General features: G+C 38.1%; 1 protein-coding gene across 1 annotated transcript in view; it reads left to right on the forward strand.

Annotated features, from left to right (window-relative positions):
* The window catches only part of CMTM4 (CKLF like MARVEL transmembrane domain containing 4), a 42,072-nt gene that overhangs the window by 14,514 nt on the left and 13,297 nt on the right, over positions 1–14,261 (forward strand). Inside the window, exon 2 of the mRNA XM_064459603.1 lies at positions 6,345–6,521. Coding sequence (XP_064315673.1) covers positions 6,345–6,521 — 177 coding nt within the window. The remainder of the gene's footprint in view (positions 1–6,344; positions 6,522–14,261) is intronic.

The raw sequence follows: 14,261 nt of genomic DNA on the forward strand, positions 1-14,261 counted from the left end.
AGTTTATCCAGGGTGCTGAATCACTGATGCTTCTTAAGCTTCCCTTTCTGGTATGTGTCATTTTCCTAAATTTTCTATCTTGTACGAGAAGTTTAACACTCATTTGTGATTTAAGGCTCCTTGCAGTCCAATTACTAGAGTTAAGAACATTTCTTTTAGTCTTAAGGATGCAGACTAGGAACAGGCAGGAAATCAGTCTTTCTTCTGCTTAGGGTAAAAGATGGTTTCCTGCTGGAGAAGCAGGACTGTGTTTAAGCCATATGATCCCAAACATTCATATCTGTGCCAGCTGTTTTAGATGTGGGAAATGCATGTGCTTTGCAAGGAATGAGACCCACTTGGTTTCATACATTAAGTTGGGACTGCCGGGCCAAGTAAATGAGAACAATAAATCTAGATTTTAATTCAAGAAAGTTTAATGTCTTCAGATATATTAAGTGGTGTAAAAGCAATTCATTTCTTCTAGGTTTTGTGCCATATGTATTCTGCTGTACCATTAATTTAAACAGTCTGGATGTAAAAAATGTCTTGGTAGTGTGACATTCTTACTGAAATTCTGTGGGTATTTTGCAGGCAGAAAAAATGCTGACCATTTTGTGGTTTTTTGAAAATCATGCGTAATTATGTCATTGAACCACACAATAAGGCTTTCTGTGGTAATGTTTTAGATAAACAGGAAAACTCATTTTTTACTTTGTTTTCATTGCAGTACTGTCTCTTTTGTATTTAGTGCAAAGTTTTTTGATTATTTTCTTCAAAAATAAAACACAACATGTTCTGACAGGAAAAATACACCATTAGCAACCTCCTAAAAGCTCTATTTCAGCATTGGTGCCTGTCATAGCACATTTTCTCCATTTTGGGGAAATAGTGTTTTATGTCTGACGTGCCTGTGTTGCCAAGAAAGTGATGTAAATATAAGCCAGTTACATAGCCCTAAGGCAGATGATTTCTTCATTAAGGGCCCTTATCCAGGGAAATTTACAGGAAAGTTGAGATGAATACAATAACATGGAGGCGAATGTGGCTAAATTAAAGGACATTGGATCACAGTATAGAGGTGCTCTTTCAGGAATTAAGTGGCCCTAAATTGTGGTCGCTTCATCCCCTTCCAGTGAGGGGCTGCTTCACTCTGAATGAAGCCTTTATGTCGGGGTTCAGTGCTGTTTAATAGAAGTGCAATAGGCTTTCACTGTATGTGAGTTATCTTAGCAGTCCTAAAAGTCCCAAACAATAAAACTGGATAACAGTTTGCCAGTTTATTCAAGGCAAAAAGCACAACAAATCATTATTGGGAAATCCATCTCATACTTAATCCTCTGCTTGGAGATTTTTTTTCTTCTGCCTTTGCATTATGTGGTGGTGGGAGATGAGGAATGAAGGGCAGGGGGAGGTTTGCTCCGTCACAGTGGGCTGCAAGTCTGGGCGGACCCTGACCTTTTCTCAGCTTACCCTGAAGCTCATTCTTGTTGATCCTGCTTTGTTGACCAAGCTCTTGCATCTCCTTTGTTCAAGATGCTACTGCAGGTAGCCTAGGATGCCTCTGCGTGGACCTAAGCATCCAGTAGAATAAGCAGATGTTTCCATCATGACAAAGTTGCTTATTAGTGCAATATCCAATGTACTTACTTCAAGAAGAGTAGAAGGGAAACCAAAAGCAACTGTTAAAGAGAGATAGTAGTAAGAGTAACATAAATCTTAAGGCATTGGAGGAGTTAGGGTAGAATAGAAAAACTCTTCAAAGTACTTGGTGGAGAGAAAAACAGATGAAAAGGTTTGTTCCATCCATCAGAGGAAACTTTCTCTATTGACTCTGCCCAAGAAAGCTGTTGCTGTGTCATTTGTGGGAGAGAGGAGTAATTAATGTAAGCGGAGATCTCCACCACACGCAACTTCTCACTTTTCCTCAGTAAACCAACCTTGAAACTTCTCCTTTTGGAAAAACCTGTCAAAATTCATCACCCTAAACTATGAGAAGAGGTATGACTTGAAAGTGAGGATTGCGTCTTGCGTTGGACAAATGGCAGCAGCGTGCATTTTGTTGGCTGAGACCTGTGCTCCCACACGATGCTGGTTTTTTTTGTTTCTTTTTAGCTAGTCCTGTAACTGCAGTCATGGGAGGCAGATGCAGGCCTAGATAGATCCTGTCTCCTGGTTTTCTGAGGGTAGTGTTGGTGACTTGTGTTACAAAGCAAGAGCAAAGCTTCAGCAGTTGGGGAGAGAGGGTTTTTCTCTGCTGCAGCTTTGCATCTTAGTCACCTGGGGCAGTGGGAGTCTCTGCAACCTCAAATGGTGTGTGGATGGAGCATGGAGGCTTTCCAGGAGGCCTGGAAGGTCTTTGTCCTTCCTTTCTCTTCCCAAGAGTGTGTATGGCCAACATGGTATGCAAGGCACCAATTTTACCTTGGATGTGTGGTAGAGGGAAGAGCGTAGGAAGCTCTGGAGCAGTGGCTTTTGAGGTCTTTGGGCCTTGGTAAACTCTGAGCTGCTTGTAGAAGAGCTAATTCAGTAGGCAGTGATGGGCAGTAGACAGGCAATGGAGATAAACATAGGTTAGAAATAAGATATTTTCATTCTATTTAGAGCTCTGTGAGAGAACAGGAGAAAATGATTAGTGCTAAACCTGAACTGAAGTCCCTCAGAAAATAAGCTGGGGTAGCTGAGACCAAGACTGACTTTTGGCCTGCCTGCAGTTTGCAGTGGGGTGCTCTGGGCGCATGCTTACAATCACATTAGTCTGCTTTATGGCCATGTCAGTCAAGTGGTAGCCTGGGTGGCAAAATTGTATTAATTCACTATGGTGTGTCTCGAAAATTAACTATTTCATATATTTAGAAAAGCAGAGAAAATGAAGCATTTTTCTTACAATGTTAACATTTTTTTTTAAAATGAACTTGATCACTGGATGAACAGTGGCCTTTGGCTAGCTGCTTTGGCTCATGCTGGAGCATTTACACAACGCGCAAGTAATGTAGCTGTCTAAGTCATGGGTTTGATTCTATAATGTATTCTGCTTTCACTTCATGTGTTCAGAGTAGTTCACTTCCTTATTAGAAACAAAATTAGGTTATTCTGAGTAGAGTGGCCAGTGAAAGCAGTACTAGTGTGTTTTTATAGAAGAATCACATTGCTTGCAGTTAACTGGGAGGATGCTTCTGGCAAGTTTCTAAATGTGTAGGAGGACAATATTACCATGATGTTTCAAAGAGAAAATTTTTCTTATTAAAGACTGAGAATTTTATTGTGTTTATGAAAACAGAAGTTTCTGTGGGTGGATAGCTTTTTGTGATGTGATTAATTTGGATTTTATTTTTGTCGTATCATTCAACGTGAGACATCATGTGCAGTTAACAGGAAGGTATTATCTGTAGCACTGGTAGGTTGGATAATCTTCGAGAAAGGTTAAGCACATTTTTATTGCAAGAAAAAGGGTAACACATTTAGTTGGAATCTTGCTTGAAGTACAAAAGTATTATAAATTGCATGCATGGGGATATTCTCTTTTTCCCTGTGTCCCAACCAACAAGTGTTCAGGTGTCCCAATCCACTCTGTGATGATAATACTACTATTAACAGTTAGTTATGGTGCATGTTTCCAAAACATGGCCTCTGCTTTGTGGTCAGAATCTCCATCATAAGCTGAAGCAATTGAGGTTTTCTTCTAACATTTCTGATAAACGTATCAATAGACTTGGGCTGCCATAACCCACACCACCATATACTGCTGTTACATAAACTGATGGTATGTCTTCAACTTCACTTGCATTTGAAATTGTTTAGGTTAAGTCAAACCTAAGTGTATACAACTAACACTTTCTTATAAGGGTGTGTCACAGGTAAATGTCTTTTGTAATTTCTTAAGGGATAAAATGAAATTTTAAGGTAGAATTGCTCTGGGGATTATTAGTTATTAATTCTGGGTTTGGGAATATACAAGTAATGTGATGATTAGTTCATTTCTTCAAGTGCCTCTTCAGGACGTAATTTATTTCTAATGCTGTATCCAAGAGACTCTTTCATCTTTTTTGAGCTTTGACTTCTAGGATGGGTAAGTTAGCCTCGAAGAAGCAATGCTGTCTGGTATGGAGAAGAGCCAGTGTAAGATTTTCATCAGCAAAGCAATAGAGACTTCATATGCCAAGTAGCAGTTGCCCAGCATAATGACTGGTATGCCAGAATTTTGGGGTCCTTCAGCCTGATGTTTGTGGCACAATTCAGAGCTGTTAATATTTTTAGAAAATGAACCTAATATTGTTTGGTCTTGTACTACAGCATTTCTAGAGAATATTGCAGAACTATTAGTTTTAAAAGGAAAAAATTTTAGAAGTGTCATATTGTATCAAATAGTGGCAATAACATGGAGACTTTATTATGTTGGAACATCTAAAAGTTAGTTTTGCCAGCTAACATTTAGTGTTAATACTTGATATTGAACCTGCTTGAAATGGCTAAGATTTTTTTAGGTTGGTGGTTTGTGGGTTTTTTCTTTTTAAATTCAGTGTAATTTTCTGTTATGAGGCTTGTGTTCACAGAAAAGGTGGACTTCATTACATGCTAATACTGTAAAATGAAGCTGTGTTCTGGACGGTACTTTTTTTTTGTCTGTGATTGCTGAAATCACAGTTTGACTGCGATGATGATTTTCTGAATGTTCTGTTTCACTGCGTATTCTTTCTTTCTTTTTTTTCCAAAACTAATCAGTGTCAAAGATAAAATCTGAAGTGTTTAATCACTCGGTATCCATTCAAAATTTGTTTGCTGTGAATTGGCCTGCTCTGTTAGCTGGCAAAAATTAGTACAGCATGTGCTTTTTTAAAGAGCGTGTACTAAGTGAACTGTGAGAGACTTTTTACTCAAGCACGAGTTTTTTGATTAAAAGTGTTTTGCTTTGTTTTAACCAATTTATAAACTTAAATTAGCTACTGAATTCTGAATTATGTGGCAAACAAAGCATGCAAGATGTTGTCCTTACTTAGAATTACTGCTGACGTTAGTAACAAAAATGGAAATTTCTGTCAAAATCCTTTTTCTTCAATTTACTGGTTTTGTTGTAGGAGACAGACAGATCAATGGATGAAGCATAAAAAGTGCTGGAAGAAATTGTATTGCAAAACATTATTGAAATTGGCAAAGAAGAATTTAGCAGAGATTGATTTGTACTGTGGCTTCTGCCAATCTCTTAAACTTACGTTTTGTTTGTGCAAAACTTTCATGTTATGGAATATTTAGCTCTGAGGATGCTGTCTCCAGAGTTCTTTGTGCTTAGATTGAAGTGACTTACTATGATCTCATTAGAATTTTGCTGCAGAGCAAAAAAGTGAATTCTTTCTGAAAAATGTAAGTGGGTGGGTGGGGGTTGTCTTGAAAACCAAAGCAAAACACTCAAGTCCTTCCTTGCTTGCTACTGAAAATAAAAAAAGGCAAACAAACCAAAACAAGTAAATAAAAAAAAACCAAACAAAAAAAAACCACAACAAAACAAACAACCCCCCCACCAAAGCAACTGGTTTTCTCTTACCAGTTATATTTAAAGAGGAATCAATTTGAAACTTAGACATAAATGTTTAAGTTGTATACTCTGTGTGGGTATAAGTAGTAGCTAATATTGGTGTGTGATTTTTAAATACATTAGTTTTGTCCATTGGGCAGTTTTTTTAAAGTATAGTGAGTTTTACTGTTTGATCTTAAATAGTAGATTGCAGGCTTTTGCAAGACAAAGTTTATTCGTGTTAACTCTATCAATATACCTTCTGAATTCAGTGTGACTAAGCATTACCCAGTTAGATGTATGTGTTTGCAGCACCAGGAGTTTCTGCTTCATCTATTAGCTGCTTGTTTTATTAACTTACTAATAAGTGAATGACAAAATATGTTTTTATATGAAATATAGCATATTGATGATAAAAAGCATGAAAAGGGCATCACACTGTATTAATACTATATAACTGAGCTTGTGGTTGGCCCAACAGACAAATGCATTTCACCTTCAAGCTTTGGAATAGCATATCATGAGTGAAAAATGAAATAAAATGTTCCAGGTGCCGTTTGCATATTAAACCAATGGCCTGAAGGGGTTTCTTGCCTTTCTGGGTGTCTCTGTCATCTTGATGTTAGACTCCTTGTAATTTGGCTAAAATATACTTTGTTGAGCTGGAGATAGCAAGAAAGTCTTGCATTAGTTTGCTTTTGTTTTTGCTCTTTAGACAGTGCCCTGTTATAAACTAAAATTACACATTCCTGAGTGTAAACTGATCATGTTCCCAATGGAAATTTCATGAATACTTGTGGCTATTTTCAAAATGTGGAAATCTATTTATATTTTTTCCACTTGTTTTTCTTCCTAGGTTTTGGCACTGATTGCTTTCATCTGTATAGAGACCATCATGGAATGCTCCCCTTGCGAAGGCCTTTATTTCTTCGAGTTTGTGAGCTGTAGTGCATTGGTGGTTACTGGAGTTCTGTTGCTTATGTTCAGTCTAAACCTTCACACAAGAATACCGCAGATCAACTGGAATCTTACTGTAAGTTCGGACAAATCCTCACCCTGTTAAAAATAGCTGCAAACCTGTTAAGTTTGTTTTTTGAACTTTCTACTAAGATTGTGTATGAGCGTTCTTTATGCTGAGTAAAGTATACTTTTTACTTATATTTGTTTTTAATACTAATAGCAGTGTGAGCTTTGAAATGTAGCAAGATTAAACTACATTAAATAGAATTATAATTCTTCTGTTAGATTGGAAGGAAAAGCTTCCTGCTAAAGCCAGCAATTACTGTTTGTGGATAAAAATGCAGCCTGTAGTTACTTAACTTTGACAGATACTGTATTAACGGTAGCCTGTTCATTCTTAAGCTGTTTCTTATATTAGGACAGCCATGCTACATGTATTTTCTTACACAGATTAACACAATCATCGGGTAGTAATGTGAAAAATTATGCGCTTCCTGTGAAAATCAGGTGTTTTGAATTGCTTACACACAACTATTAAACATTGACTGGCAATGCTTAATGTGTTCTCAAATACAAGGAGTTCTAGGGAGAGAACTGCTGGCAGTGCACATTCCTTTTGTATAAGTCTCCATTTCCATGCTGTATTATGAGTTAAACTTTCAGATTGGGTTGCATAAACACAGGTCACAAAATCAACATGCTAGTCACTCTAGCAAAAGATCTGCCAGCTTCAAGAACAATATTTATATCAATCTCTTTGGACAGTAGAGATACATACATGCCTATGTTCTGTTGTGTTTTTTTAATAACAGTGATTTTAGAAGTACTGTTGGAGACCAGTCCTAGAGGTTTCTAGGCTTCTGTGTGATTTTTTTGGGGGTTTGTTTTTAATGTAGTTTATTAATGTTGCAATTCACACATTTGCAGTAAGTGTTTATAAGCCTAAATAACTTACCCAGATTGAGACTGGAATGTGGAATTAGATGATTCTTTGTACCCTGGGGATGCATGATCTATTGAGGAACTCTTCCTAAGAGTACTTGTAGATAGATTAGATGGTAACTGTAGGTGGGGGAGATCCAGGTGGCTTGCAAAACAAAACCAGTGGAACCACTGGAATGTTACTGGGTTGCCTTGCCTTTGCTCCTTTTGTTTCCATTCTGCCAGTATTATCACCACTTATCTTTGGGGCAAGCTGAAAAGCAGCAGCTGTAGAGAGAAGGTAGTGTCTGTTTCTGTTGCCAGCTTGGATGATTAATGAACATCACAATAGCCTGACAGCTGATAACAGCAACTGAAGACTTGTTTTTAGACCATGCAGTTCTGTACCTGCTAGTAGGATGTACAAGAGCATGATAACAAGTGTGCAAGTGCATCAGTGTCACAGAAAATATGTCATGCTTTTGCTGGTGTGATGTGAGTGGTTTCACAGTGAATACTAGATGTACCTTATGGTCAAAGTAAGTTTGACCAAGACTTTTTATCAAGAGACCACAGAGTGGTATGCATGGTGTCCATGACTGAGCTGAAGTTATCTTTGGAAGAGTCAGTTTAATGACCTTGCATACCCTTGGTTCTGTATGTCTGTACCTTTTGTTCTGTTGTTGAGCCCTGTGGCACAGAACACCTTGACAATATGTTGAACATAGTAAGTACAGAAGCCTAAATGCAGCTACGCAGCGCTCTGCCTTTCCCATCAAATAATGCAGTAGATATCAGCATGTAGCTGGCAGGTCCTTTCAGTCACTCTGACTTTTTACAGTAGTTGAGTGACAAGAATTGCCCTTTTGAGTGCAGTGTTACTTGTCTCTACAGCACTCTGTTAGGGATCTTTAGAGAAAAGGGGGCTTAAAAATCCAACCACTTCTGGTGGTTTATTTTGGGTTTGGTTTCTTTTTTCTTTTAATTTAAGTAGTTTGGGTATTGGGCAATGGTCACATTCTGAACCCTCTACCTAAACAGCATGGAGCAATATGACATGGTCAGAGTACAGTCTGAAGGGCAAATGGAATACATTGCAAATGCTTTTGCTTTAGTTCATATTGCCAGATCAACAGAGATAGAAGTAAATTGTCATGAGCTCGCAAGTCTCATTCTTTTGGTTATGTACTGAAGATGAAATGCTGCTTCTGTCACTGTACTGAAGATCTCTAACAGAAGTGAGAAGAGGACTGGAAGCTTCTGACTTCCATTAACTGATGACACCATGCTTCTTCCTGGTATTGCTTATTGATTTCAATAATCATAGTCTGTTAGGACTGTTACTCTGAGGGTTATCTTCATTGTTCAGATCGCCATATTCTGCTGTTGCATGTACAGAGTGGGAGATTGAAAGCTGCTGATAAAACATCTATGTGGAGGTTACTCTGGCAAAGTTAGTAGCAGATTTAAGAACATACAGTTGTGGCTGAATTTTTTTTGCTTATTTTGGCATTTTATTCTTTACAATTTAGATGTATATTCATACGTTATTTGCCTCTTTTGATATTTAGTATTTTCCTGTGTTTTGATGGTTATTTTTATAATCTTGCAGCCTCTGTATTTGACACAGTTATCACAGGCACTGCTTTCCAAACAGCCTTTCACGCTCCTGAATGCTTTAGGAGGAAGTCATTCCCGCTTATGTATAAATTCATTAATATACATGCTTTAAAAAAAAAGTATGACTTATAATGGGTATTTTCCTTGTGAAAACTGTCAGACTTTGCTTTTAGAAGCTGTGTGAGAAGAAGAGATTGTTACAGTGCATGAAAGAATTTAATAAGTCTTGAAATTAGGAGGCTTTCTTTGAACACAGCACTCAAACTTCCTGAGAACTATTTGAAAGTCTTTGCTTTCAAATGATCCTACATATTAGAATTTACTAGGCCATCAATTGGTATTGTCCAACACAGGATTGTTTCCTGTAGTACTTTATTAAAATTAGACTTCTTTCTAATGCATGGTGGATGTTGTCTGATGTCCACTATCCCTGCTTGGAATGAAAATGTGGCTCAGTATATACTAGTGTCTAACAGATATGCAAATGTACCAAATTTTTAAAATATATATTTTTAGGTATTTGGAGAAAAGAGCTTTGGTTTTGATCCTAATTTAAGACTTGTCAAACGTTTTCACATTTTCCTGAGGTAAACATGAAAGAAACATGAAGATGGTGAGGTCAGAAAAGTACCTTGCTTGGGTGTGTTGGAAAGAGGCAGATCTGTTACAGTAAGATGAAAGAAGTCACTTGTCTGTATTGTGCAGAACTACCAATATTATGCAAAAATGCAAAAGCTGGGGAAGCTGCAGTGGAAATTTCCACTTTATGCTTTACAGCTCAAAGGGAGACTATTCTGCAAGGAGACTTGAAAGTGGCGTAGGGGAATGAAGAGCATACCACAGTAGAGATTCCTGCTTAACTGATGAGCTGCTGTTTTAAAATGGCTATTCTCAGAGTTTACTACTAACTGAATGTTTGCTATAGTTTTGTGTTTGGCTAAATTATATTTTTCTAATACATTATTGGTATCTTATGTGTTCTACAGTGAGAGCTTAAGATCTTGCAGCCAAACCGTGTAGATGGCATGGCCCTCTAGAAGTAGGGATGGGGTGGGAAAGCTAACCAAAGTGTGTGTAGTAAATAACTTTGGTGTTCTGTTGACTTTGCATGTGGTTTGCCAGGCTTTCTGACAACAATTGTCACTGCAGAGTGGATCCACTGTAATGCTGCTGTACCTTTTTTCAGGACTGAGAACTGAGATGACTTGAGGAGCAGGAGAAGTAATGGCAAATAGCTGAGAATTTTGAAATTTGACAGTGTGTCTTGGATGAGTTTGAGAGAAATCCAAGTCATTAGAGATGTAAATCATTGCATAATTAGCCAGTAGAATGGACTATTTGTGTGTGTGTGTAGAAAAAAAATCTTCCTATAGTTTTTCACCATTGGTTTTAAAATTTTTTTTAAACATCCACTGGAGCTCTGGTAGTGTATTTTGTGTGTGCGTGCCGTTCTGAATGCAGAGTTCTTCAGCCTAGAGCAGCCTCAAAGATGAGGCACAGGACTGAGCACAGCACAAATTAGAGTTCCCCTGGGACTCAGTCCCAAGGAAGCACTGCTACAGGGAAGAAAAATGAGGAGTCAGGTGTTTCTCTGAAGACGCAGATCAGTGGTTGTATTTTGTGCTGCCTGAAAACTTATTTCATCATCTTTGCAGGGTTGGGTTTTTTCAGTTGTTGCAGTGATGAAACCTTGTGTGCAAGCAACTGATGCTGAAATAGTTGGCAGAAAATTTGATGTGGTGCCAGAATGACAAACTGTCTTACACCAGTCTTGGCTCTGAAGAGTGTAATTGCAAAGCTGTAGTTCTCAAAGGCCTTCACAGAGTAATCGTGATTTTATTTTTTAAAAATTTCTATTTTTCCCCTCCTGTTTTGAAAAAAACATACTGGTTTTCTTTGGCTTGTTTAGCTGTTGAATGAGAAATTAAGTCATTCTTCACTTTTATGTTTACTGCTGTCAAAATAGCAGTACCTATTAAGGATAATAATGAATATTTTAAAAATGAAAACAGAAGTCAGAATTAATCTCCTCCGGGTTAGTGCTCCTTGTGGACATTCATTCTCATTTGGTGCAGCGTAGTGTGCAGAATGAAGCATTACTCTGTAAGAAATACAACTTTTAAATATCAGAAATATTACATGGTTTGGTAGTTACCGCTAGTAAGGTCTGTTGCTTTGTGATGATGACTGTGGGTCCTGTCTGTGTGCAGGACTGTGTATTGGAAAAACATGCAGGGAAAGCAGCGAGGAGGAGCTAAGAAAGAACTGAGAGGGAAATACACAGGTGATCTTCAAGAAACCAAAATAAAATGGGGACTGCAGAAGCATTCATTCAGGAATGTTTTTTGTCATTTACAGCAGAGTTACTACATCTAACAGAGCTGGTATTACAACTCAAAAATAGTTAGAAATAATAAAATAAGAATCTTGGTTTTGAGGCCACTTCCATTTCTTAAAAATCGTAGCTTGTCCCTGACCTTTTGAAGAGCTGACTAAGGTTTTTGAAAGTCACTTGAGTTAATTCGGGACTTTTTACATGCTTTGCTTAAGATGCTGGCAGTAGAACTGATTTCCAGCAAGTGCCAGACACCTGGGGCCAGACCGAAGTGCCTGAATAGGAGCACCTGTAGCTGAATGCTGGTGACCTTTGGGGGCTGCCGTGTGTGGTGTGGGACCCGCAGGGGCCAGGCAGCAAGCATAGCCCCACCTTGTGAGATGGGCACTAAGATAGCTCTGTCTGCACAGCATGAATCCAGCCCTCTGGTTCACTAATATACTTCTGAAAACATCGGTCATGAACTACTTAGCGGGGGGAAGTGATGCTTATGTAAATCTTAGAGTGGCAGAATGCAGTGTTTGAATAAAGGCTCCTGTACCTATGTAAGCCTGTATAAATGAGGGGAAAAAAGAGGTGTGAATTAATACTCATACAGTTAATTTTGTTCTTTCTACCTATGACTTTTTTTTTGCTTGAGAAACAGTGTTTCCATTTTTAATTGCGGTGCAAAATGCTTGTACAATGTTTAATAATATGATCATAGAGTAGAATTATTGGAGTTTGGCCAGAGGTCCTTGGTTTAGAGGACTGACTGGTATGTTTGTAAACTTGATAGCTTCATATAGAAACAAGGGAAAAAGTTTACAAACCTTGCAAGTATAAAGTAGTGGTTGGAGGAAAAATTAGGGGCATTGTACAAAAAAAAAAAATCAAAAACCACACTTCCCCTCCCTTCCCCTGCCAACTGAAAAACAAACCACCAAACCCCAAACAGAGTTAAAGGAAATGTTACTTTGAGTACTCTCTTTTGTGGAAAACCTGGACAGCAGCAGGCTGCTAATTTCTGTCACCTTTGGTGACAAAGTTAAACTGTTGAAATGTGCAGGCTTCTTTTCTGGATTACATTCACATAGCTGCTTTCAACTCCACCTATCTGTAAACTCTTGGATTTCAGCAAGCAAATGGCAAAAGTGACCACCAGTTTAAATGTCGTATTTTTGTTTATACAAATTACAACTGCAATGTGGCACTGTCTCCCTTTTAAATAGCGTCTGGTCTCTTGGTACAGTCCCTTAACTTCATGAAATACAGGATAAAAAGGCAGAGTGTGTATTTTGATTGAATGTCTCTTAAAAGTTTGCATGTGTGAAGTCACAGAGAGCAGTGGATAAAGGCACGTGGGTGTTACTGACACCTCTGAGCATCAGAGCCAACTCCTGGTAATGTCCCAAACTGGAGGATGAATTGGAAGCTTTTGAAACTGATGTCCCTTGCAGCTCTCAGGAGTTACTTAATGGGTATTTTCAGGTCTGTTAACAGACCTCTCATTCATAGCATCAATTCAGCTTCTCCATCATCATTAATCCAGGAACCATACCTGCCCAGACTCTTAAAAATGAAAGACTGTAGGATGCTGTCTACTTTCCTTTTCAAGAGTTTTCTACCTTCACAGCAGAATCGGCAAAACAAAAGCCTTACCCTGTCTACTTTAGCAAAAAATGCTGTCTTGGCATAAACCCATCTTCATCCACAAGTTAAGATGCCTCCTCTGCTGTATGCTCCTTCTGAGTGGGACAGATAGCTGGTGATGGCAGTAGCAAATATGTCCTTGGATACTCTCCTTTGGACTGACAGGACCATTGCTGACTGAACAGAATGACTCGGGCATAGCTAGCAAGTGACCAGAGGTCAGTCTTTCATTTTAAATCATTTTGGAAAGGAGAAAGAGAGCAGCAGCAGCAGTCTATGAACTGAATCAAATGCACTCTAGATTTTATTCTCTGTTATGGATGGCAGCTTTGTACAGTATTTTATGGCACAGCATACTGTCTCATGAGGTTGCTGTAATTTCAGCAGAAATTCTTCTGTCTGTGTGATGTGGTTTTTACTTTGTCTATAAATATAATAGCAAGAACTTCAGCTACATCATGGCCAGATTTGAAATGGCTCATCTTTTTTCAATTAGTTTATTCTTTTTCTTGTCACGATTATTCGTTTTCTCTTACATGGAAAAAAGCTACATTACTTTAGGGAGTGTCCTTTACTTCTTGAATTCTTGCTGTAGTTCATTCTCTTTTGTTTCTGCTCTGACTTCTTCCAAAACGGTTGTAGTTTTTCTTTTCGTTCAGCTCTAAGTAGTAAGTACCAAATTTTGGATTAAAACCCGCCACCAATATTTGCATCTGTGATGATACCATTATATGCCAGTGTTACTGATAAGTGTCATTGCTCCTTAAGATCCAAACAATCTTATCTGTGGATATGAAAGATTGTGTTAGTTTTAGCTTTTTAAGAAATCAGCCTTATTTATGAATGTGAATCAATTGTTAATCGCATTAAAAGGTTTTGACCTAAACAGGGAAAACGGAATTGCAGAAACAAATAAATTGGAGCCTCAAGATGGAATCAAGTCTTTAGATATGAGTTGTTGGATTCTTTGCAAGGAGAAATTTGATATTCTTTGTAAAGAGTACAATAAAATAAAACACCAGTGATAATGACAAAGTTTCTAACACACTTTTGTGTCTCTGGTTTCCTGGAAAAATCATGACAAAGGCATCAGCAGTCTAATTTCAGTAGTATTGCGTATTCTGCAGTATCTCAAACGTCTCAAACAAGAAGCCTTCAAGTCCATTTGTAGCATGCGGATAGATGATAATGTCTGTCATATTGTGGATAGGTCTTAGCTGTCTTATGCTATTCTCCTTTGGCAAGATGATCAAGCTGACTGATTCAGAAAGTCAGAGGTCAGCAGGATTAATAAGCACATCTGAC

The sequence above is a fragment of the Phalacrocorax carbo genome, chromosome 8 (genome assembly GCF_963921805.1).
Source record: "Phalacrocorax carbo chromosome 8, bPhaCar2.1, whole genome shotgun sequence".
Classification (NCBI taxonomy): domain Eukaryota; kingdom Metazoa; phylum Chordata; class Aves; order Suliformes; family Phalacrocoracidae; genus Phalacrocorax; species Phalacrocorax carbo.